The 27,134-nt window shown below is 42.5% G+C and overlaps 1 protein-coding gene across 1 annotated transcript in view; it reads right to left on the reverse strand.

The window, feature by feature from the left end:
- EGFL6 (EGF like domain multiple 6) overlaps window positions 1-27,134 on the reverse strand; it is a 57,300-nt gene that overhangs the window by 2,462 nt on the left and 27,704 nt on the right. Inside the window, exons 5-12 of the mRNA XM_019630665.1 lie at window positions 26,321-26,440; window positions 23,559-23,678; window positions 22,038-22,172; window positions 20,143-20,265; window positions 13,005-13,331; window positions 11,658-11,738; window positions 6,313-6,414; window positions 2,909-3,174 (exon numbers count right to left, since the gene is read on the reverse strand). Of these exons, the coding sequence (XP_019486210.1) occupies window positions 2,909-3,174; window positions 6,313-6,414; window positions 11,658-11,738; window positions 13,005-13,331; window positions 20,143-20,265; window positions 22,038-22,172; window positions 23,559-23,678; window positions 26,321-26,440 (1,274 nt within the window). The remainder of the gene's footprint in view (window positions 1-2,908; window positions 3,175-6,312; window positions 6,415-11,657; window positions 11,739-13,004; window positions 13,332-20,142; window positions 20,266-22,037; window positions 22,173-23,558; window positions 23,679-26,320; window positions 26,441-27,134) is intronic.

The raw sequence follows: 27,134 nt of genomic DNA on the forward strand, positions 1-27,134 counted from the left end.
ATGTCAACTATAATTATATATACATATAACCTCGGGACATGGAGTAGAGTGCGGGAACGGATTCAATGGAATTGTAATAGATAAGCATGATATTGGGGGTGGGAGGGCAATAGATGGGGGAGGGGGGTTGTTACTTTGTGAGGGTGAAAAGCGTAACTATTGCATTGTTCTGTACACCTGAAACTAACAATAAAAAAAAGAGGAAATTTTGAAACTCCCATTTAAAGGAAAAAAAAAAAGCAAAAGTAAAATATGATTTTCTTTAAAAAAAACTGGCTAGAAGAAACATTCCCTGTAAACATCTAATACAAAACTATATAGTTAAAAAGGAATTATTTTGATATATTAGGATTTTGGTAGTTTATAGTAGTTATTTTTCTTAAAATATTGATTCACATACTCAGAAATTATCTGGAATGTCATTGGTTTCATGTGTTGAAAAATGTTTCATAATAGGCAATAATCATTTTTATCTAAGACATTTATTAATAATCAGAAGAGAAGCAAATTTCTTTATAGTTTAGAAATTTCTACTGTATAGAAAACAGAATGAAAACAAAAAAAAACACACCTTATCTTCAAATTGAACACAAAATGACAGGCGTGATTCATTCCAAAAAATGAAGGATATACCGTGACTGTTTTATATTCACTCATTCACCCAGAAATATTTTCAAAGAAATATTAAAATAAATTTTTGCTGAATGATGTTTATCAGTTTCTTCAATTTTATAATGTTTTTTCAAAAGTAGTTCATGGTGTCCTTATAATCAGAAAAAGACACCAGAATATTTTTTAATTCAATAATTATGAAAATAATAATACCTACAATTTATGGAACACCTATTAAATACCACTCATTATAAGGAGAAGTAATAAAGAAGGTAATATGCCTAGTGGGCTCCTTAATTCTCAATATCAGAGATAAGTAGATTTAGAGGACAGCAAAATGATTCTGATTCAAAGATGATTAAGGTTACCTTGGAACAAAAATTTTAGAGAAAAAAGAATATTTAATTTGGAACATGTTATTCTTAAAAATGACACACACATGTAATTCTATCAAAAAGAATTCAACAACAACATGTACATACTGTGGTTACAAATAGATTAAAATATGTGTTTATGTGGAAAGTAAAATACAAAACATGGAAACACTCATGCTACTGTGAAATGATTATAATCTTAATTTTTTTAGTAAAGTGATTTCCCTTTGTCTTTTGTAAGCTTTTTAAAAAATAAATTCAAACTTATAGAAATTGGCATTGTAAAGAAAGATGCTTTAAGAATCATGCTTACAATAATGCCATCATGTAACTATTCACCATCCCCAACAGCATCTCTTCCTGCTTCATAAATAATCATAGAATGGTTTCCAAGGTGGCAGAGATGGCATGATTTTAGGCTTGCTGTCACCACTGTGTCCCACTTTTCTGGGCTCTCCAAAGAGAAAAGAGGAAGCCTCAGAGGGACAAATGGGGGCAAAGAGAGGCTGTGATTGCCTACTGCCTGGGCTGCTCTCTGTTGCCCCTAAGCTCCCTGGATTCATTTTCTTGAGAACAAACTATCACTGAGTGGGAAGTGATAGCACAACTGGGTATAGAAATTTCTTCCTGCCCTAGTCTCTTCTCAGGAAGGAACTGCTTTCAGGCAGGTGGTCTTCCTGATTAATTTTTGAAAGCAGTGAGCCAAAAAGCAGACATCTCACAGCAGCTGAAATAAGTGGGATAATAAGGGTAGGCATGTCTGGATCTTGAGATATGGTGGCTTTTCCATCACTGAAATCCCTGGCTGAAACTTACTCCCGGATAACTAAACATAAATGTCAGGATAATTAATTGATGCCCTATTTAAATTTGTATTTAATTGCATTTTTCCTTACCCTGGTACAAAAATATTAGGCAGGCTTCTTATGTTCTCTTATCAAGAGACTCTTCTACAAGACAATCCCCTTCCTGATGCTGTTCTCCCACAAGCTTAACCTCCTTGAGGAGACAATGCCAATAGAAGGTAGAATGACCTTTGTGGGAGATCACCTGTAAGTCCTTGGAATACCCTACCTCTTAAGAGTGTCTTTGGCCATGCCAGATAATTTATGCTAACAATGTGATTTATGGTGGGTCCTTGGGTCCCACGTATCAACCTGACCTCTGGAGAAGCTAGAGACTGAGTAACTAAGGTGAGCCACAGTTATTCGTGCCGGCAGAACGCCCCCCAGTAAAACCCCTCAACACCACGGCTTGGATGAACTTCCCTGGTGGACAACACTTTGTGCATGTTGTCACGCATCATTGCTGAGAGAATTAAGAACTGTCCATATGGCTCTGCTGGGAGAGGACAGCTACAAGCTTGTGCCCAGTCTCTCCTGAACCCCACCCTTAATCTGTATCCTTTCACTGTAGCAAACTGTAATCATGAACATAACAGTTTTTCTGAGGAATCTGTTCTAATTTCCTTCTAAGGAATCACGGAACCTGAGGGTGGTCTTAGGGACCCCAGACATCAGCCACTGTCTCGGTTCCGTTCAAAAAACATTTAAACAACGAGTTTCTAGCTTCCACGCATTGTGATAAGTGCACAGGGCATAGAATGAGCAAGATGTTCATTGACATATTAAGGAATTTATAGCTTGGTTCGGAAGGAAGTTGGTGAGAGGAGCCTAACACAAAAATAGATCATTTCCACACAGTGTGTGATATGCGTGCACCTGACAAGTATTATCATTAGTTGTGCTGATTAATTGCCTTGCCGATTTTGCTCCAGAATATAAGCTCTTTAAGTGTAGGAGAAAAGTCTTATTCATCTTTGCAGCCCTCATGCCTAGGTACTTCAGGAAGTGTTTTGTTCTCCGTGTTAAATCACTGAAAAAGAATGTAAATATCTAGTTTAATACTGTTTTTCCACTTACAGTTTCAGTAGTGTCCATCCCTTGATACAACTGAATTTTCCCCATCTTCCACCTTCCATCCTCACTCGTGCTCTCTTCCCATGCCAGGACATTGTTACTGTTTTTCACAAACACTCGAAGTTTCCCTACTTTGTCTCCAGCCAGACGGTAATGAAAGAGCAAACAGAAGTTGCTTTGGGGCTGCAAGTCAGGGAGGAGAAGTTTCAATCGGCCAACGTCCTTCTTACGGCCTGCCAGGGCTGGAACTGCCATATAGTAGCCAAGAGCTTTAAGAGAAGAAAATGCACACTGAATGAGGCCGCTGTGAAGGATTTGGCTGTAATGTATAAAATAGTTATAAAAAAAGGAACAATAGGGGTGGCCGGTTGGCTCAGTTGGTGAAGCACAGTGCTCATAACACCAAGGTTGCCAGTTCAATCCCCACATGTGCCACTGAGCTGCGCCCTCCACAACTAGATTGAAGACAACTACTTGACTTGGAGCTGATGGGTCCTGGAAAGACACACTGTTCCCCAATTTAGAAAAAAAAAGAAGTTAGGGGCCGGCCAAGTGGCTCAGTTGGTTAAGAGCTTGCTTAAGAGTTTGAGCGCTGAGCAACAGCGGTTCGATGCCTGGCCCAAGCTGAGCTGCCGCTGAACTGCCAACAGGTGTAGGATGGCTCAGCTAAAACTAAAATAAATAAATAAAAAAGTAAAAAAAAAAAAAGAATCTTTAAAAAAAGGGGGTGGGGGAGAACAGTAGATAGTCTCCTATAGGGAAAGCTGAGGTCCTTTTCATTTTGAACACAGGAACAAAATTTTCACGCTACAATAGGTTTTAGGGATCACAGAGCTGACTTTGTTGTATAGAAAAAGAAACTGAGGGTCAGAGAAACTGAGGAAATTTGTCCACATTCACAAAGCTTGATAGTAGCAGATATGGGGTAAGAATCTAATTAAGTGATCATTTAGCACTGTAGGCAATTTGCAGCTGATGGAGAACTTGTGTTCCAGGACTTTCCAACTTGGTTGTTTGAACCTCAGAATCCATTTCCCCACTGAGACAATGATGTGTATGATGGTCAGTTACTTAGGTAGATCCATAGTGTGGTATTTAATTCACAACATACCTAAATTTGGACTAATGGTTTCACAGAGCTCAACCACCATGTGTAACATATCATTCCAAGTTCTGATTTAGGATGACAGGAACACATCTTCTATTTCTTTCCCTTCCCTTCCCTTTCCTTTCCTCCTTTTTAAAAATTTTTTTTATTAGAGAACAGTGTGTTTTTCCAGGACCCATCAGCTCCAAGTCAAGTAATTGTTTCAATCTAGTTGTGCAGGGCGCAGCTCAGCTGCCCATGTGGGGATCGAACTGGTAACCTTGGTATTATGAGCACTGCACTCTAACCAACTGAGCTAACCGGCTACCCCACATCTTTTATTTCTAAGTATCCATCTTCTAAGTATCTTTTAACCAGTGGTAATGGATGTTTGCTCATCTTCAATCTTCTGGTTATGGCTTTGATGAACTTAGGCAAAAATTCTCATAGAATGGGGTCTGAAGAAGTTGATAAGAAGGAGGAATTCCTACAGAAGCCAGGAGGAAGACAGTTGGGTGGGTGGAGTCTTCTGCTAGTGTAATTCCTAGAGACACTGGAGGATCCAAGATGCCCAGTGGAGCTTGAAATTCAACTCAACAACATGCCTGAGCTATACTAAAAAGTATTCATTGCTTATCTGAAAGTTAGGCATCCTATGCTTTATCTGACAACTCTACCAGCTCCATTCTCTTCTGTGACCCACTGTGGCAGGTTTCCCCTTCTCTCTCAGCTAAAGCCCTCTTTGACTGGTCTTCAAGATTTTATCTTTCTAATAATGCTGATTCATCCCATGGTTCTTTTTTATATTTAACACTGTACAAAGAGACAAGTCCACCTAGAGATGGAGGTGCAGAAGGGGAGGGAGTACAATTTGGTGGTGCAAACCCCTGGGTCTTTGGTGAGTCAGGTGTTTATAAATAGGGGACTTCCCATTGATCAAAACCCAACTGAAGATATTGCTGACTGTGTGAGTGGTTGGGATCCTGGAATAATCTATGGGCTCCCAATGTGATATAGCTCTGGTAGACATACATTTGGAGATGCCATGATGGAAAAAAAGACAAACTCAGGTTGGTTATCAACAAGATAGCTTCTCCAAAGATGGATTGTCTCTGGCTTGGTTAAACTTGCCCTGCGCTTGCTCTGAATCTTTGATGGTCCCACTCCCATAACTTGCTGTGTGGGATGTATCCCCTCTACCCTAATACCAAATTCTAAAAGGAATTTTTGTTAGGGACTATCTGGGTTTCCTGACTACATGTGAAGGCTTGAAAGAAAAGATCTCAAGAAAGAATTAGTCTAGAGCAGCGGTTCTCAACCTTTCACAGGGGTCACCTAAGACCATCGGAAAACACATATTTTCGATGGTCTTAGGAACCGAGACACCGCTCCTCTATCCGTCTCCAGACCCATAGGCAGATACGCCCACATACGAGTACCTGGCGACCCCTGTGAAAGGGTCATTCGACCCCCAAAGGGGTTGCGACCCACAGGCTGAGAACCGCTGGTCCAGAGGAAGGACCTAGAAGAAGGATCTTTTAACTAAGGGCTGAGCCTGTACATCCCCAAATGCATTATTTAATTGATAAGGAACTGGAGTTCCTGAAGGTACGTGTATAACAGTTGTCTCTAATTGTGTAGTCAGCCTTAGGAAACAGGGATGCAATTTATGTTCCAAATGAGATCTGCCAGCTAACGCTCTGCCCCAAAGGAAGGCTAAGGCCCATCAATAGTGTTTAGGTAGGCAATGGAAAGTAGGCAGCTCAGAGCTGAGGCTGAGAAAAATCCAAGGTTAAGTGGGAAGAAAGAAATCCTCAAGCGACAGAAGGGAAAGTTCAGTCCAGGAGTTCAGGTTGTTGATTTGATGCATTATGGTTTTCATGTTTTGAGGGTGACTCTACTAAAACTCCAGCTTTAGATAGAGGTCCTATTTCCTTTCAAGAGTTATTCCCCCCACCCGCCACCCCCACAAACAAAAACGTAACAAAAACTACAGTGCACCACAGCTAGCAAATCGGGGAAAAGGAACAACTTCTTTCTATCATTTCCTCAATACTCTTAAACCTTATACGAATTCCAACATCTCTCTCTCTCAGCAGCAGGAGAGTGAAGATGGAAGAGGTTTGCTGGAACAGCCTTTGTGGGGTGGGAGAGGGATTAAGGAAGATAATGCAATACGCTAAAGCAAGTTAGTCATTCATCAGGGGAGACTTCGGAAGGTCTAAGAGTTTCCAAACATGACAAACAACCCCGACCTAACAAGTGATAGGAATAATAACCCTCCCATATCGCAGAACATGAGATAGTAAAATCTAAATACCATTATCTCGATCAGCAGGGTTCCAGTCAAAATCATCTTCTATATCCTGTTTCCAGTCACAGACCCCATGGGCGAAGCTGCAGTCAACTGAGATGTTTAAATCTGTTAAAAAAAAAGGGTGCATTTTGTAATCATTAAGAGCATTAGAAAAATGTCTAACATTTGGAGCTTTGGAAGGCAATGCCATGTTTTCAGTTGCTGTCAAGAGTTTAGCTAAGCTCATCCATGGTATTGCTGTCCATTTTGTTTGTCCAAAAATCCATTTTGTTTGGCTAAGCAGCCTGTGGGGGCCTTAAACTGATGCGAGCCCTCATGCAAGTTCATGCCCAAGATTATAGCCTGTAGTGTCACAAGTATTTTTTTAAAAAAGATTTTTATTGGGCAGCTGGGGGGATGGGAACAGCGCTGGGGAATTGGGGGAAGGGGAACAGACAAGTTGCTGTCCTTTTGTTCTTCAGTCCAGTTGTGGAGGACGTTGCTTCACTGGCCCAAGTTGGCACCATCATTGCACTCTTCCCGGGTGAGGCAGATCAGTCGCCGGCTTCTGGACGGCAGCTCACTGCGGCTGCTGGCCGCTCACGCTGGCTGCTGGCTACACACAGTAGCCCATGGCAACCTGCTGCAGCAGGGGCTGCAGCCTACGCCTCCGCCGGCGACTCACGGGCAGCCCAGTTCCAGGTCGAGCTGTTGTTCAGCATCTTAGCTGTAGAGCGCAGTGTCACTGGCCCTCATATGTGGGATCCGAACCGGGGCCCTCTGGCATTCCAAGCCAGCTCTTAACCATTGCACCACTCGTCCGGCCCTGTATGTTCCTGATATGACTTCCCCAATAGCCCTTGTGATAAACAGTCTCCCCTGCCTCCCCGGGCCTTCCCCTTGTGTATTCATTCCTTAGATAAGACTCCCTAGGAGCTTACCAAAACCCCGACCTTGTTAGTTTGAATTGACCAATGCAGTCTTATCCTGGGAACCTCAAAGTGCTCTACAAACAGGTCCTAATAAAGGCATGTGCCCCAGGTCATGCCTCTTTCTCTGTAAGCACCCTGCCTTGACTTGCCCAGGTGGGTCCTAGAGGTATGCTATGTATTCCCTCCAGGACCTGTGACTAATAAACTTCTCTATCTCAGTTTCTTTTGTGGTCTTTTGTTGAACCCTGGGCTCTACTTAACAAATCTTAACAAAATCATAACCACTGTATGGAGTACAGGGTCAGCATTACAAGTTTTGGATCAGTACCTCTAGTTACTTTCATGGAGATCAGGAGTCAGCAGACTAACATTCTGGCCTACTGCTTGTTTTTGTAAATAAAGTTTTATTGAAACTCACTACACTCATTCATTTACATATTATCTATAGCTGCTTCTGAGTTACAGCAACAGAGTTGAGTAGTTACAAGAGACCTTATGGCTCACAAAGCTTAAACAGTTTACTATCTGGTCCTTTATAGAAAAAAGTCTTTTGACCCCTGATGTAGATAACAACTGGGAAAGAGGGGTGAGAATGAGATGCTTCTGTTTATAACTAATGCCAGCCTGTTGCTCTGACTCGGAGCTTTGGCAGTTTATGCTGAGGAATAAAGGAATGGGAAGGGCAGGGGAAAAGCTAAAGAGAGAAGGGGCAGCAGCTGTTGTTGACTTATTACAATTTGCAAAATATTCTCATACATCACATCATCTGATGTGATTGTCGCAAAAATTCTAGAATCAGACCCATTTTCAGGAAAGGAAAACTGAGGGTCATAAGTGATTTGTCCCGGAGACCTGGAGTGCTGGAATTGGGCCTGAATCCTGAATCAGAGTGAAATCAGTGCCGTCCATTCTGAAAATATCCCAAGTCAGCACAAACACACTGCTGCTTTTCTCACGTTGCTTTCTTTCTTAACCCCGATTTCACCCTATTCCATTGAAGATATTTTAATTCTAGTTCCAGTTTTAAAATTAAAAGATGCCTGGTGATACTTGTTTCTAGTCTTCAATATTCTTTAGGGAGTGCTATTACTAGTTTTAAAAGTTGATGTTATCAGCCCACAGATAGTACATGAATTTTTCAGTTGGTTTATAACTGTGGTGGCACATCTGTCCCAAGCTCCCCACTCTTCCTCAACATGCAGGAGATCGGGGATGAAAACTGGGACAATGCAATAGTATGAAGGCAACTACTCCTTAAAGAGAGAAAACTCAAGACTTTGGTCTCTGGAGCACAATATTTCATTTGTATAGCACTTTATGATTTGCAAAGTGCTTTCAAATATATTCTCTGATTTAATCCATACCACCCCGAAACAGATGCTGTTGGTGCCACACCAATATCTGTCAGCACTTATGTTCCTGCACAGGCACACAAGTTTCTACCGCAAATACCCACAGCACCCTGCGCGAGAGTATTCTCTGGCTAGAGCATGCTTGGTCCAAGCCAGGTGGACCAGAATACCAGGGAACTGCTGGGAGAGCCCTCAACCAGTGATGGACAGGCGGTGGTGGATAGATACCTCCATTGCCTTGCCTTTGGGTAGGACCACTAAGTGCTGGAATTGGACATGGACCTGAAGTCCGACTGACTCCAAGCTCTGTCTAGTCTTGCAGAGGGTTCAACTGGAATGGAGGTCCAGTTGCCACAGTGGTGTCCTGCCTTGCTTTTATGGCAGGCCAGGAGCACCCTCCTGGGAGCAGACTTCAATGAATGTCAGATGTGAGTTGGTGTATCAGTCCCCCAGCTCCCTTGCCCCTCCAGTGGGACAATTCTGAGCCACGTGTTCTACACTGGCTCCCGGACTTCCCCAATGGAGTCGAGCTCCAGTTACCCACAGTGGAAACGTGCTTGATAACACACCCTTCTCTTCCCTGGCTCACTTCCCCGCTTCCCAACTACTGTTTTCTGGGATTGCTTCCCACACTAACCACTCACACACTAATTCTTGTCTCAGGGTCTGATTCTGAGGAACCTAGGCTAAGATAGCACCTTCGAGGGGAGTGTTGCTTTTATTGTAACTTTGCACATGAAAGCAATGAGGCATCACAAGTCTAAGAGACTTGTCCAAGCCCAACAGCAAGTGGAAGTGTTGGGGCATCCACCTGAGTCATAATTGAGACTGAGTGCTCCAGGCCACCTTGCTCAAGAACCTTTGAAATCAGGGGCCAGCTGAGTGGCTCAGTTGGTTAAGAGCTCGCTCAAGAGTGTGAGCTCTGAGCAACAGCATTTCGAGTCCCAGCCCAAGCTGAGCAGCCGCTGAGCTGCCAACAGGTGGAAGGATGCCTCAGCTAAAAAAAAAAAAAAAAAAAAAAAACTTTGAAATCAGAGTCATATACAAAAACTGTACACTCTCTGTGTTTCATTAAGGATCATGGAAGAAAAAGCAAAATAAGAAACCCAGTCGGTATGGGGATCCAAAGAGGACTCAAATAATTTATTAATGTCACTTAGCAAGTGTTAGCAGAGCTGGGCAAAAGTTCTGAGCATCTGGAGAACGTAGCTTATGACCTGAGCTATGAAACATTTTCTTCCTAACCAGAAAAATGGACAATAAGATGTTTGTTGCAGAAAAATTAAACAAACAAAAAAAAATGAAACACTTAGGAGAGATATGGAGGAAAACAAGATGCCTATAGGAGTTGGGTCATGGGTAACTAGTCTTTGGAGAGTTTTAGCAGAAGTTTCTCAGATTAAATTTTGGATGGCTGAACTAGAGAGGTACATTCTTCATGGTGGAGATTGTCCTATAAACCAAAGGAACCGAATTGGAGAATGTACTCATGGGGTAAGCACCAACGGGAATCAAGTTAGCACAAGCTTAGTGCATATGTAGTGGTAAGTGAAAGACAGCTTGAAAAGGAAAGAGAAGACCAAGCCATTCGTATTTACACCAAGTAAAAGCGATAAACCCATAAGTAGGTTTTTCCCTGATGTCTTTGTTGAAATAGCACATATAATTGGTCATGTGTAGTAAAAGTGCTAAATATAATAAACTCAGAGGAATTAGGGATCATGCCTAAGAAATTCCAGATTTGGGCCGGCCGGGTGGCACATTGGTTAAGAGCTGGCCTGGGATGCCAGAGGGCTCTGGTTCAGATCCCACCTATGAGGGCCAGTGACACTGCCCTCTACAGCTAAGATGCTGAACAACAGCTCAACCTGGAGCTGGGCTGCTGTGAGTCGCTGGCGACGGCATAGGCTGCAGCCCCTGCTGCAGTGGGTTGCCATGGGCTACCGTGTGTAGCCAGCAGCCAGCATGAGCGGCCAGCAGCCACCATGTGCGGCCGTCCAGAAGCCGGCGACTGATCTGCCTCACCCGGGAAGAGCGCAATGATGGTGCCAACTTGGGCCAGTGAAGCAATGTCCTCCATAACTAGACTGAAGAACAAAACGACAGCAACTTGTCTGTTCTCCTTCCCCCAATTCCCCAGCGCTGTTCCCATCCCCTAACTCCCCAATAAAAAAAAAAAGAAATTCCAGATTATGAGGCTTTGATAGATTGATCACAAAAATGGTCCTAATTTTTTCCTCCTCCTTGTATCCATGTTCTTTGTCATATGACTTTGTAGCATTTTCCTTAACTCCTAAGTCTGGGTTGGCCTTGTGAATTACTTCGGCCGATAGAATATAGCAGAAGTCATGTTGTGCCAATTCTGGGCCTGGACCTCAAAAGGCCTGTGTGCCTCTGCTTTCTTTCTAGGAAAGTGCCGACGCCTCATGAGAACAAGCCTGGCTAGCCTGTTGGAGGATGAGACACCACATGGAGCAGAGCTGAGCCAGCCTTGTTGTCCCAACTGGGGCCCTAGGCATGGAAGAGAGCCCAGCTATGATCAGCAAAGTCACTGAGCACTCCCACAGCTGACTGCAGACACATGGGTGAGCCCCACCCAGACCAGCTCAGATTAGCAGAACTGCCCAGGCATTCCACAGACTCATAAGCAAAAGTAAATATTTACTGCTGTCGGCCACTGAGGGTTTGTGGTTGTTTGTTATGCAGCATTACTGTGGCCATAGGTCACAGGCACTTTGGGCCAGGTCTCAGTACCTGGTGATTTTCAGGTTGGGAGCCCTGAGGTGTTGGAGTTGAAGCAAATGAGTCATTTTCTCCCATCTCATACATACAATCTGCCTCAATGCTTCACTCTAGGTGTCAGGTGGCAGTGGTGGAGCGAAGAAGACCACTTTATTATATTGTAATCATTGGTATTTAGGACCTCCTATTTTCATACCGGCACTGTGTGTCACAATGTAACAGCTTTTCCCTTGGGGTATTTAAGAATGAAGCAGTGACTCAAACAATGATCTCATCCTATGAAGAAATGAAAACAACATGGGACACCGTGCGATAGCATGTGCTGGGAGAAAGGGTTATTTACCTTTGCGTTCCTGTCTGGATGTTATAGCTTTTCTTTGGACCAGAACCAGGCCATATTCATCTGCTTCATTCACCTTAGGGACTAAAAGAGAACACTTGATCAGTTAAGGACAACCCTAAAACCCCACACGCTAAGAAGGTATGAATGAGTGATGGAACAAAGAGGGTTTTATCATGTATTCCATTGACAGCATATTTTAGAGCAGTATTTCCCTATCACTTCCAAGGCATTAACTTGGGTCCAGTTTCCTCATCCAGAACATCTTTTTCCAAAGGTTCCCTGAGTTGACTTAAGTATCTCTATTAGGAACACATCCCATCTCACCAGGTTTTGGAAATACACTTTTGTGAGATTTTCACTCTCTATTACGGGAGATGATGTCATTGGCATGCTAGTTCTTAGATGGGTGGGCCTGTGTCTGCTTCTCACTTGGTTAAATCCAACAGCCATGGAGCCAAAAGCAGACAAGGCAAAATACAGAGGGAGCAACAGATGCCCAGCAAAAATGAAATGGAAAGTCTCAGTGTGGGGGATCCAGGGGTGGGTAATATGGGACCTGTCCTGGAGGGGCTGAGACTTCAGTGGGCTCTGCAGTTATGCACCCATGGAGAAAATTTAATCTTAAGCTCACTCTAGAACTGTCTTTCCTACAATTGTCTATTTTACCTTTCAACCCTTTGTCGGGAGCAACTGATCTCACAGATTCATTGCACACAAATTTTCAAATATTTGACAGTTAACTTAAGTATCGTGACTCATTGCTTCCGTGTCTTCCCCCTCTACCGTAACCTATCGTCAGTCGTGTTTGTGACTTAGTACAGTAAAGACGTATTTCGTATTTGAAAATTTGCGTGCAGTGAAATCTGTGAGATCAGTTGCGCCCGACGGAGCATTAAAATCAAAACCACACAACTGTGAAATTCTCCTTTCATTGAGTGGGCCTATAAACAGTGCCTTGAAAGAGGAGAATGGTAGTTCGACAGATGCACCTGGTAAGGGTCACTCTGGTTTGGGAGGTGCACCACATGGAGAGCTGGGCAGCCAGATAACTGTTTTTGCAGGAGAAGCAGGCTGACCATACCAGAAATGGAAAGAAAGGGTCCGTGTCAAACAGGAAAGCCCCCAAGGGGAAAGGACTTAGGCTCCTTGTTTCCCATGGGAGCAAATTTGATTATGGATCTGTGGAAGATTTAAGTTTCCAGACCTTATAGAGAACCCCGCTTTTCAGGACTTAAAGCCAAACCCATTTTCCTTAAGGCATGAAAGTGTCTTTTCTTCTTTCATTTGCCTGGTGAAATCCCAATTCATTTTTCATAAAATGTATAAAATAACAAAAGTGATACTCACAAAACACATCTCCTCGAAGGCTTTGCTCCTGTTCCACATGGTTCTTCAGGGCTGTCTTGTCTCTTTGCTCTTCCTCCAGCTCCTTGTTCTTTCTTCCTTCATTCCCTTTTTCCCCTCCATTAGGGCTTACATCTCTGGAAACGCTCTCTTCAGAGTTGAAGGGCTGCAAGTTAACCTTAGGGCTGGGAGTCCCAGCAGGTTCTGTGATGACATTTTTCATTGTTAGCTTCTTTTTCATGCTGTTTTTGTGAGCAAGCAACTTCTTGATTCTGTCCTTGATGGTACCAGGTGCTCTGATGACTTCCTTCACAGACTTTTCAGGAATAACTAAAACAAACAACAACTGGTGAGAAGTTCCACATTGGCTGAAATTGAGGTCACTCAGGAAAAATGGAGCATTTCAAAAGGGTTCAAGTGCACAAAATGAATGCTTCCAGAATCAACCCCTATTTGTCTCTATCGCTTGATATGTTAGGAAGAACTATATTCGCATCTGTTTAAGTAGCTCTAGTGTTACGTTAGTATCTTAACTACCTTTTGTTAGAGGACACGGCTTTGTTTTGCTTCAGGGATCACAATAATGACATACTGGCTCCTACCAAGTTGAGTTATGGATCCCAAAGTGATGGGTTATCCAGGGTCCTGTAATAGTTCTGTTTTCGCGCAGTTATTCTCCAAAGCTGGTCCTATCCAGATAGCCCTAGAGATTTGTCCACATTTGATGTTCAAAGATTATAGCTATAGCATTAGATTGAACCATATAAATTGCCAATAATGGGCCATTTGTGACCTATAAAAATGGTGACTGATGGTTCAGTATGGACATACCTATTTTTTCTTCCCCGTTCTCTCTCCCCTTTGAATTTCTTCCTCAATCAATTATTATCGAAAGCTAATGATTTTATTTTTTGAACATTTATAGAGAGGTTTCTACATTTACTGTCTTACATTCATTTCCTATTGCTCACCATTAAGTTAAATTGCTTTTAAAAATGCACCTGTAAGTAGAATCATCATACCCCCAGTGGATCAATGACCCTTGAGAAAATCTTAGTGTAGAACTCTAGAGGTAGAAAAAAGGTCATTTAGCCCAACACCTTTGTTTTGTAGATGAGGCAACTGTGTCATGTAAGTGACTTGCCCAAAGTCACTCAGCTACCCAGGGGCAGACCTGGGATTTGAGGGGAGAGAAGCTGAATGACTCTTTTTCCAGTCCTATTTCCATGACAGGTTTATTCCTACTTTAGGGTTAATGGTTACTTTTCCCTAGACTAGTTTGAAATCCTTGAGATCTAGAATCTAAAGATGCATGCCCCCCTTCCAGGGACCTACTCATGATAATTAAGATAATCCAACTGATGTAAAAAAGTAACTTCTAAAATATTAAAAACACTGATTTTTAAAATAAAATATTTTGTCCTTTTATAAAATATCTAGGCATGTGCTAGTCTAGAACTAAGCAAGAAGTTGTCTAAGAGCATCTGAACCAATTCACTCAACTACTTGGATATAGTTTAGAGGGAAATGAAATAAGGGAGTAGACTGAAATACTATAAAAATAAATTGGATTAGGATTTTATTAAAATATTTTTCTTGGCAGTGTTTTCATCCCTTCTGCTCAGCTCCTTCTCCCTCATTTGGCTGATGCAATCTGTACCAAAGTGGTAGAAAAATAAACAAGGAGAAGTCCACAATATTTGGGGGTAATCAAAAGGAAAAAGAAAAATGCTTTGAAAATATATGTGCTCTTAATGAATACATTGCTTTCACTTTGAAATCAATCTAAGGCTGTTATGATAAGAGCTACATTTCCCTTTTCAAAGAAATGTCCTCGTTATTTATCAATGTGACAGCCTACAGTTATATGTTCAAAACCAACTACTACTAATACAAGTAACACATCATTACTCATGTTCCTGACCTTCAGGTGGCCTGTTTCAGCTTCTCTGCCAGAGGTCACATGTTGAGTTTTGATTGCAATGTGCTGATCAGATATAGACCTTCCCCTGAAGGCCCCACTGTGTAACTCTATCCATGGTCCCCTGAATCTTTTCCCAGGACCCAGCATGAAAAATGAACAGGAAACACCCATTCCCTGGAAATTTCCTTTATGCAATCAGTAACATAAAACTAAGGACCTTTAATAAATAACAAGGAGAGGGTTTCAACCCACACCAGGCAAACCTAAACATCTGTTTTCAGTTTTTTGCTTTGAAGTTTCGATTTTTCTTATTGAAACAAAAAAAGTCACCTGAAACTAATAAAAAAAATACTATAAAAAAAATCAAGCCATCACAATCTTTGTGGTGTCAACAATTTCACTCCCTTCATACGGTAAAGAGAGCTGGGGCAAGGATAAAAAAATCTATGAATATGCATGACTATGGATAGATAGATTTGGCTTTAACTGGATACTGCTATTTCAAATATGACATAACTGATTGTTTCCTCATAAATATTTCTTGATCACTGCATCATTTTCTTGGGAAGATAACAATGCCAGGGGAAGAGCAGTAGTGGGGCTTTTGACCCTTTTAGGGAGCTCAGATATAAAAACAGGGAATTCCAAAGTTTACAAATTCACAGGCCAGTCCTCTGTAGATGAAGCTGGCAATTTCTCTTGGGAGAGATTTGAGATTTCTCTAAATGTCCACTTTGTCCAAAACTACCTACCTGAAAATTGTAACTTTACTTAGAAAAGATCACTGATGTGAGAACATCTTGCTCAGGAGGAAGATGACTTTGGCTGTCATTCACCTATGCTCAGCTCAGCAGATGATCTCTTATCTGGCAGGGGAAATGCTCGGGTCATCTGAGCTTCAGACACAGTCCCAAAATGAAAGGCTTAATCGTGGATGAGGAATGTACTGCACCAGGGACCCCAGGAGACGGGAAGTAGCAAGGACAACAGAAAAGCTAGCCAGGAGGGTTTGTCAGGGAGGGGCCCAGGAGAGCTCCCCATCTCATGGACCCACCGATCCTGTGTTAACTACACAGCCATTTCCTGGGTCTGACTCCTAGCTCCCACATCTTCTAGTTATGTGCCCTCCAATCAATACTTAAATTCTCTTTGCCTAAGTCTTCCCATTTACAAAGTTGAGATAAGAATAGGGTTTTTGTGAGGTTTAAATGAGTGAACGCATGTCAATTACTAAGATCAGTGTCTGACATATATTCTGCTTGTGTTTGCAATTATTTTTAGAATTCACTACCAGAATGTTGAAAATCTGTTACTGCATTAAAAATCAAATTTCCAGGCCATACCTCCGAACTTCTAATGCTTACGTTATAATTGAAAGAGAAAAAATTGGAATGGCCTGGGTAAAGCAATACCTATGTGGGGTTTTTTTAAATTTTTAAAATTATTTTATTTTATTTTGTTGGGGAACAGCATGTTTTTCCAGGACCCATCAGCTCCAAGTCGAGTAGTTGTCTCATTCTAGTTGTGGAGGGCGCAGCTCAGTGGCCCATGTGGGGGTCAAACCGGCAACCTTGGTGTTATAAGCACTGCGCTCTAACCACCTGAGCTAACCGGCTGCCCTGCAATACCTATGTTCTTGAAAATGGTCTGTATAAACTGAATTAAATCAGAAGCATATTTCTAATGACTGAAGAAGCTGTGTTTCAATGGGAACAATTGTTTGGTTTTTGTAAAGAAGCCATTGCCACTATTACTTCCACTACTAGTGCATGATTACTGAGCATTTCATATATTCTGGGCTGGAGCTAAGCCCTTTATATGGACATTTATTTATTATGTGTGGATTATTTCATGTAATCATCAAAAAACTATTAAGTGCCTGATACTATTATCTTTATTTTGCGGATGTGGAAACTGAGGCACTGAAAGGTTAAATGATTTGTTCTCAGTCCACAGGTAGCAGGCTGGGGAGCCCGGAATCAAGCCAAGGTCACTGGTAACTCAATAACACAGTGTCCTTTCTTAAATTGACTATTATTATTACTCAAGTTGGGTAATACCAAAATGTTGATTTTATTAGAATGAGGTACAGTTGCTATCAAATTAAGGCCAAATGATCTAACAGAGTATTATTATTACTCACACATATTAGAACAATAAACAAATACAGACCTACATTTAGGGTGCTTTTTCCTTCTGGGTACAGATGGTGCGTAAGGATAATCTACTAACTCCTCTTCTGTATTGCAATGTAGAGTCTGGACTTTTGCAAAACCAATGAACTCAATGCAGAGCACATCTCAGAAATGCCCCGCCCTATGAAGGGGAAGATGGGTGTTTCTTTAGACACCTGGACCCACTGGTTGAGGGTTGTCCCTAGGGCTATTAACTCTGGGTTGCACCTACAGGGGGCTGAGCAGCCTTCTAGAGAAAGCTGGAAGGCCACACTGCAGAGACAGTCCACTGCTCTGGGGTTAGGGGTATGCATAGAGCTGTCCACCCCACCTCGTTGAAATTACGGAGCTCCAAGGGACTGTGGCCTGGCCCATTATAAGCACCCACCACAGGACTACCATGAGCCCCATTTTGGGTGGGAGGAAACTAAGTTTAGAGGGGTTTAATAAACTAGCTAAAGATCACAGCTAGTACGGGGCAGAGCTCGATTTAGATTCAGGTCTTCCTAGCTCCTGAGCCTGAGCTGCTGAGCATATACCACACGGCCTGAGGCAAGTGAGGCTGCAATGCACACGTTCAGATTTGGTGGTATGAAGTAGCCCTCGGTCACATTCAAGATGGCAATTGATTTACCATATTTTGCCGTGCTTAATGCACACTTTTTTGCCCAAATTTGGGAGGGAAAAATAAGGATGCACATTATACATGGCTAGTACTAATTCTGTATCTATATAAATGTTTTTAAATTTTTCATTTATGCTTATGAGTTAAAAGTGTAACTCTAGAAATCAGTAACAATATCCACATGTGAAATAATACCCCAGAACACAATACTTGGTTTTGTTGAACTTACACAAACTTGCAACAACGAAGAGTTCTTGGCTTTCTGTGATGCATGCATATCGTAAATTTGTTACTGGTACATAAAATTTCTTGTACCTTGTATCTGTTCTTGTGTTTTGTAATTATTTGTTACATAAACTTTCTTATACCATAATATGTTAAAAAAAATAAATGCTAAAATTCTAGTACCTAATGCTAAAATTCCAGTACCTAATGCAAAAAAACAGTACCTAAATGTAAACAAATAAATATTTGAATTAAAAAATTAAAATGAAAGATTTTTTTCCCGTGAAAGTTTGGGCCAAAAATGTGGGTGTGCATTATAGATGTATACATGGCAAAATATGGTATTCAGTCTCCTCTCCAGGGGCCTCTCAAGGCTATGGCACCCTCCCCCATACATAAATCTGCACAGGCAGCCAATCTCTCTTTCTTTGAATAAAGTTCCAGAAGGACATCTTGGCCACATCTATACAGAGGGACAGAAACTAAACATCGAGTTGCTGGAGACTGCATGGCCGTTTAATCCCACCTCCAGCCAAAGCAGGCATCTCTCCCAGAGCCCCTAGCCTGAAAGCCTGCACAGTGAAAAGTAGGGTTTCCTGCTCCATGCTCAGATACCTGGCAGCCATTTTTAAGAGAGAGTGTAACCTCCATCCATTGGTCTTAGTCTGCTTTGGGAAGCCACTTTTATTTCACATTCCTTAAAATATTTACGGGCACAATTTATACTTTTCCACACTACTTTTTCTTCTAGACTACATGCTGCCCAGTTCTTTTGGCACATCTTCATGGAATTTGATTTCCAGACTCATTTTCTTTGGTTATATTCTTTTGTACACAGTTTGTCCAGGGGTGCTCAACCACAGCCCACTGGGGTACTGTGAACCTTTTATCGGTGTGTTGCTAAATGTCTATCATGATACAGACAATTTATTTTTGCCATCACCAAGTGGCCACTCTGCTGTGTCATTAGAAGCCTTGGCCAGATGGGGCATGAGATGTGATACAGGTCAAGGTGCCACTTGAAGCCACATTTACTAGAATATGTGGAACTCTGCTAAAGGGTATATGAGAGAGTAGGGTCAGGGCAGGAAAAATATCTAGTCACCCAATGAGCCAAAAGGACACAACCAGAGGGACAAGCCTGGATGACTTTAAACACTGTGACTTTAAACATGGCTGTTTGCCAGGGGAGCGACTGCACTGTAATGGTTACTTGTCTTGCCTTGGTAGATATTCCAGGTGCTCATCATGATTTTTAGTTTTCTTTTCTTTCGGGACACACAGCAGGATTATACACACACACACACACACACACACACACACACACACACACACACACATATATATATATATATATATATATATATATATATATATATATATCTCCAAGCCAAATTAACTAAGAGCTGGTGTGTGACTGTCCATGCTTCTTTCCCTGCTGTGACAGACCGTATGGCCTCGGACTGATGCCATGGTGACATAGGATGGTGGGACCTCTGTCAGTCTGGGTCCCTAAGTGACTACATTGAGAGTAAACACCCTGATAACTCTCTTCAGACAGCATGAGAAATAAACCATTACTACTGTAGCTGTTGATAGCAGTAGCATTCTATTGTTATATGTTCGGTTTATAAATTTAAGATTTTACCACCTAAGCATTAAGGAATTCACAAGCGAGAACAGTGGGACTCTCTGCTACACATTAAAAATGTGAATCCGGGTTTGAGGGTGACAGAGAAAGTGACATGGGCTTCATCATACTTGGTTTTGGTTGTGCATTCTGGAAACATTCCTGACTCACATGGTTAAAATCTTTAGTGGTTCTAAACCCCTGACATTTTAGGATTGCTTGTTACTGCACCATGACCTAGCCTACCCTGACAGATACATTTGCTCAAGGTCATTTGTCTTTAAATCTTATTTTCAGTATTTGAAAGTCTGCTGTGACCAGAAAAACACCCAGAGCCCTTGCTAGTCTTTAACTTTAGTGTCTACAACTTCAGTGAGTACTGGAGACGGAGTCCAAATAGCAGAGAAGGCAAGGCCGAGGCAGTTACATTTTCAAATGCTGTGCATGCACTCATGGGGGTGGGGGGCGGGAGAGAGGGAGAGAGAGAAATGGAGGGAGGAAGGGGACATGGAGAGAATGCTTTATTGGGAAAAACTAAGACGCCATGACCAAATGCTACTTACGAGAACACTGAAGTCCACTGCCTTTGTATCCCTGCTTGCACTTGCACTTGAAGGATCCTTGGGTATTGAGGCAATTGGCGTAGAGGCTGCACGTTTGGGGGTTCACAGCACATTCATTTACGTCTAAAAATGTGAACATCCTATCAACAACTTTGTGGTAACGCCACGTGCTAAAAGACTAGCATCCCTTCCCCTTGAGCAGCTCCAGGGCCAAACACCAACACGGCCACCAAACCAAGTGTGGCCTGAGGACTGAGAGGTGTTTGTAACTCCCCCACCTTGGCCCAGAGCCCCGGCTTGCCTCATGCCCAGTATGTAGGCAGTGTGTCTACAGCCCACGCCCCTCATGGCCATCTCAACTGCTTAGCACTACTGCTGAAGTCTGTAAGAGGTTTAGGTTGTTTTCTTAACTTTTTCATCTGCCTAACTTAGAACTAAATCACAATATCAGAAAATAAATTCTATACAAGAAAGGGCATGGAACTCCTAACCCACAAAGGACAAGCTGGGCTAGGAACCGTTGACATCATCTGCATTCACAGGCAGTTTGTTCAAAGGCTGCCAGCAGCAAGGGTTGGGCTGGTCTGAGCTAGTCCGCTGGAAATAGACCAGGAAAGTTTGCCAAATTCCACCCAGGTGAGAGGTCATCACTTTTGTACTGTGCTTTTGTAGACCTATGCATACAAAACAGCCTACTATTATCAATTTAACTGCAAAGGGAGCTCAGATGCTAATCTCAATCACTTCTAAAATCACAAAGCTTTGTTTCCTTGGGAAGCTCTCCATGTGACTTTGCACCCTGTCCTGTGGAACCTCCCTGTGGGTATCAGGAAACAGGTTTCTGCTCTGTGACACAGCATCACCGATTACAGAGCTGAATGAGTGGGTCTGCAGCAGGGCGTGGGCCCAAGCCCACGAGAAACCAGGATTTTACTAGCCTGTCTAGGATGGCCTTTGTGTTTGAGAAAATTTAAGAGAAGAGCTGTGGAAGCTTCACAAGATGGTTCAAAACCCAGGAACCAAGTGCTGTCCCAACACGATTACACAGGACGTGTCCTGGGATGCTCTGAGTGTAGGGCTGAAAGAAATCCTACTTTTTCCTCAACTGTAAACTTTCCATGTCATGTGCATGTTTGCTACACATGTTATGTGAATAAGATTCTACAGGGAGCCCGAATTTCCCATCCCACATTATATCAGGGAGGTGGGAATGTACCCAAGGCCTCCCCAAACACGTCACTTCACTTCTTCATTGAGACTTGGAATCCCTTCACTAAGGGATAAAATATTTGATTTCCCACAAATCAGGCCCATAGCTGATAGCAGGATCAGAGTGGATTCAGTGACCCTGGAAAGGGGACGTTTCAGAGGATGTGCAGCTTGAATCATGAAAGGGCTGAGAGAGGCAGGAAAGAGCATGTGTCTTCACCTCCATCTATTTTTCTAAAGCCGCCCCTGATGGAAACTGTCATAAACAGATCGCTAAGATCAAGATTAATAGGCCTTGTTATTCTTCCTTTTATCAAATACAAAAACTGCTTTATTGTTCCCATTTTTAGATATGCACCTAGATAAAGAATCAAAAATTAAAAACAAAACCAACCTGATTATTTTTTAAAAGGCCACAAAAATCACCTCAACATATTTGCCCCCATAACAGAGCTGTACAGACTGAAGTTCCTTAATTTAAATCTTTACTGACCTGGCTTCGTACAGTTCAGGTCATCAGAGTTTCCTAAATGCCAGAAACATAAAAAGCATAACTTTTTCTGTATTGTTAAGCTGGTCGGTTACAGTAGATTGTTCAACTAACAGACTAAATCAAAATAGCTGTAGAGAAAGCCTACACGTTTGGTGGGGCCAGGGAGAAAGGAAACAGTGACACCAAATCTTACCTATACAGTCATATCGGCCACTGATAAATTTCAGCTCAAAACCAAGATGACATTTGCAGTAGTAGCTTCCAAATGTGTTCACACACCTTCGGTTGTAGGGGCAGACGGCTTTACCAGAGGCACATTCGTCAATATCTAGGATGTAGAACCAGGAGTTGTCAGTGACAGTGAGAAAAGTACTCTCTCTCTCTGAAATACATATGCACATGTATGCACTCACGTGCACACACACACTGCATGTCTGCTGAGTGAATTAATATTTTTACAGCTATGTATATTACAGAGCATATACAATTTTTGAAAATAAAGTCAGATAGCCACACCTTAAGCAAACCAAATACACAAACATCAAATTTTGTACTTTACAAAAGAATTATTTCATTAGCAAGCTCCTTCAAGTCCAGTAATGATCCAAATCACAGAAATGTGGTTTCCTAAGAATGCACTTATATACTCGTATAAATTGTGGGTCAAGTGTAATGATGTAAAGATGCAACTTTTGCAGACAATAGGCTTCCTTCCTTTAGTACCGCTGAGGGTCATGTTACACAGGGGCTGCCAGCTCTGTTCACCAAAACATTAGGACTCAGGATTTGCTTTCACTTTCAGCTATCAAATCAATAGATGTCATAGTGTTATTTTGGAACTGTGGTTAAACAGACAAGTCGGTGCTGGCTTATTGTTGCCTTTGCATTCTTAAAAGGATAAATAAGTGATGGACTGACAAAAATTACTTTTCGTGCACACCCTCTACTCCTTCCAATAAAAATGGCACCTGACAAATCAAAAAGGTGGATGAAAATTTGGATTCAGTTTGGTCAGGAATTAGCCTTGTCATATAAATCTTATTTTACTACAGAGTACTAAAGCCTATGATTCTAATTACATCTTTGATTACTCTCAAAGAGCAGAGCCAAAATTTTCATTTACATGATATTTAAAAAGTATTTAACTGATTTAGGACCTATTTGGCTGAGCTTTCTAAATGCAGTTTATCAAGTTATATATATTTAGGATAAATAAACATCCAGCACCTTGACTGAAAAATATTTCTATTGCAGTAAGGAAGTAAGAATATTAAATCATACTGGTATTTCCTTACTTAGATCAAAAAGATTAAGAACTCTTTCAACATAAGGGTTTGACATCCCTTATTAGTGTTATATGCTCCTTACTATAAATATTATGTATATTTAGTGCATTATAAATTAAGTACAGTACTATGAGGATATACAATTTGGTGGCCGAAGTAAAACGTGTAGGGTAAATATACTAAAATAAAATTATTTTTATCCTTTTTCCACTGTGGCATTAGGCAACCCCCAAATAATAGAGAAGTGTTCTTTCTAGCATCCTAAAGTGTGTCTAGAGCATATATGGGTAAAAAGGCTGTCTCAGAAATGGATGCACATCTGTACTTTTGGGAGCTTGTGAGGTCTAGTCAACAAGCAGACTGTGACAAATGAGAAAGGAGGACTTCAGTAAAGCGAGAGCGAGTGGGGGTGATGTTGGCTGCTTTACCCATGCAAACTCTTCCGTTGGGGGCCAGGCGGAGACCCGAGGACGGACACAGACACCGCGGCCCTTCCTCCGTGTCTTCGCAGCCGTACTGGCAGTTTGTCATGGCACACGTTCTCAGGTCTGAAAAAAGGAGGCAAGGATTGGCCTTTTCCTTCCAAGATCATCAAAAGTGCTTACTGAGCAACGCGCTCTGAATTCTGGGATGGGAAATGTAACATGTGGAACGGTTTTATGGGATAAGCTTCACTGTTCGAGAAGCAAATGGAAGAGCCACATGGAATCGGGGCAGCGGTGGTGCCTTGGCGGCCCCATGGTCTGTTTTGGTGGCCCATGTATTGAATTTGACTGTCTGTAGGTCGGGCACACACCGCAGTCCCCAAAGACTGCATCTTTTTCTCCTTCTGCACGAGCTTGACGTCTTCTGGGTGGTCTATACAGCTTGAAATCGAAATGCAATTTCTGATGTAGGTGATCAATTAGAGTAATTGGGGTCAAGTAATTCATTCTAGAGGGCCCACCATGCATGTCTAGCCTCAATGAGAGTCACTCGAGTCACAAGACTTGGTCTTTTAGGTGCCAGTATTAAAACATGGGGCAGGTACCGCTGACTGGCTGCCCGAAAGCCATTGTGGACCTCTTTTCTCTTGCTATCCCCATCACTGAGGTTGAAAAGCCAGATGCTTGTCTTTTTCCCAGTTTCCCTTGAAGCAACAAGGAGTGGCCATGTGACTCAGGTGTGGCCAAAGAGATATGCAGATGAGTCCAATGGAGGGAGTGGGACTTCTAGAAAAGATGCCGCTGCACGATAAAAGGGGCAGGCATGAAGAGGCGTTCATTCACTGGTGTCAATCCTTTCCTTTTTGCCTTGTCTACCTTAAATGTACATGTGATATCTGGAGCTGGAGCGGCCATATTGTGACTATGAGGCCAGAAGCATGAGAATGAAATCAATATCCTGAGGATGGCAGAGACCGAGTATTTGCTGAGCTGTTCTGCGACTGCCTGCCTCCAGCTTTTTTTTAGCAAATGAGATAATTCGGTTGTATTTTCCTGCATTCATTGCAAAAAATTTAACTTATGTCACAGAGATGCATTTCCTCAGCAGGGGTCCAGTATGTGTGGATCAATTTGTACAACAGGGGAGCATGATGCATATACTCCATCTACTCCAGCTATAACATGCCAATCGCCCAGCTGGACAAAAGAGACTGCAAGGGGTCAGGTGAAATACAGTCAGCATCCAGGAGAGAGGTCCAGGGCTAGCTGGCCACTTGGAGCTATAAACATGGAGGCACAGGTAACACGTACACATACAGAAATAGATAAAGCGGGTACAGGGCTAGATACACAGGCTGAGGTAATGTAACAAACACCTACTGATGGTTATATTTCTAGTTTATTCTTCCTTCTCTTTAGTTGTCTTCTTTTAAAATTAATTTTCAAAATTTACCTAATTCTATCTTTCCATTGGGAGGAAGATATCTTTTTTGGCACTGTCTAGGCTTTAATGGAATGTTTTAGAAACATCCATTAGCATATATCTTTTCAAAAATGTTAAGTGATTACTATAAAAGCATAGATAGTGGTTCCCACGGAGGAGGGGGTGTCTGGCAAAGTTCTATTTGGTAGTGGTTACATGGGTGCTTGCCTTATAAGAATTCATTAAGCTATGTGCTTGTCTCTTGTGGGTTTCTGTTTAATTTATAATAGTAAGGCTCTTTTAAAAAAAGACTCTTGAATGCCTGCTTTATCTCTCCAGCTTGCTTGCTAAGAAGAATCTAGATGACTGGTGGTGTTGGGGCACTGTGCCAAGGAGAGACACCACAAGGACCAGCCAAGGCAGCAGAGAGCCATGCATTAGCCTAGACTTTACAACCACGGGAAAAGTGCAGGATAGGCTGGGGAGTCCAGCGGACTACAACCATTGGAAGCCGGCAGAAGGCACAGGCTCCAGGCTTGTTGGGGGCTGCAGGACAGAGGAGAGAGAGACGGAGAGAGGGGAGGGAGGAGGGGAGAGATGAACGGAGGATGGGTTTACCTTTCAGCCACAACATAAAACCTGAAAAGCCTTCCTTCTCAATAAAGGAATGGATATAGACTCTTCCCCTCCCACAGGACATGGGTTTCTCTTTATCACAGAAGGCTTTTCTTTTCGGGAATGTGAATCGCAATGTATTTCCAACAAGAGTGACTAATCTTTGAGTGTGGGGCAAGGGGCGTGAGAAAGGTAGTCGGTGGGAAAAACTGATGTCCCAAGATGGAATTTAAATTTATCACCTTCCTAAAACAATATGCTTATTTTCCTGAAGGAACCCAATACCTCCCTGCATATAGAGAGATATAGAACTTATTTTTCTCCTCAGCTAGTCTTTCTATTTAAAAAGTCAGCATCCAGAATGGCCACATCCATAGAGACAGAAAGCAAATGACTCGCTGCCAGAGGCTGGGGGAGAGTGGGGAGTGACCACTAATGGGTGTGGGTTTCCTGCTGCGGTAGAGAGGATGTTCTAGAATTAGATAGTGGTGATGGTTATACAACATCGTGAATGTATGAAATGCCACTGAATTGTATACTGTAAAATGGTTAATTCCATGTTATGTGTTTTACCACAATGAAAGAAAAAAGTGCTCAAAGGTGTTTTAGCCTGGGGCGATGTTACAGTTTGCTTTTTTCAATCACTCAAGGTAACTTTTCCCCAAGCATCAAATGACAAAGCCGAGCCTCAAAGGTTGACTGAGAGCAGCTGGCTGTTGAAACTTACTGGCACATGTGGCGTCTGGCATAAGCATGTGGCCGCTGAGGCAAAAGCACTTGTAGGTCCCATGAGTGTTCACACACCTGTGTTGGCATGGCCGGGGTTTCACTCCACACTCGTTCACATCTGCAGGGGGCAGTTAGAACATGGAGAAACGTTAGCTGAATCAAGAAACATCCAGATGTGGAACGGGGTTGGCCTCCCTGGACATGGGGCCATGACTTGCCTCTCCTTCGACCTGCATTAAAGGGTTGGTGAGGACATGGATCACACAGAATGCTCATACACTGTTGGCGGGAATGCCCATGAGAACAACCGCTCTGGCAAACTGTTTGGCAGAATCTACTAAATCTAGATCTAGACATACCCACGACCTAGCAATTCCACTCCTGGGTGTCTACCCAACAGAAACATGGATATACCTCACCAAAAAACTCCCAACAGGACGATGGATAAACGACCTGTAGACTCAAAGGAATACCACAGAGCAACGAGACAGAACACACAACAGCTACAAGCAACAGTGGATGAAGTTCACGAACATGATATTGAGTGGAAGAAGCTGGATACAACGTGTACATTAATAACCAGGTACAACTAACCTGTTGTGTGAGAGGTCAAGATATGGTTCCTGGGCCGGCCGAGTGGCACGTTGGTTAAGAGCTGGCTTGAGAAGCCATAGGACCCCGGTTTGGATCCCACATCTGAGGGCCAGTGACACTGCCCTCTACAGCTAAGATGCTGAACAACAGCTCAACCTGGAGCTGGGCTGCCGTGAGTCACCGGCAACGGCGTAGGCTGCAGCCCCTGCTGCAGTGGG

The sequence above is a fragment of the Hipposideros armiger genome, unplaced genomic scaffold (assembly GCF_001890085.2).
Source record: "Hipposideros armiger isolate ML-2016 unplaced genomic scaffold, ASM189008v1 scaffold_927, whole genome shotgun sequence".
NCBI classification, from domain to species: Eukaryota; Metazoa; Chordata; class Mammalia; order Chiroptera; family Hipposideridae; genus Hipposideros; species Hipposideros armiger.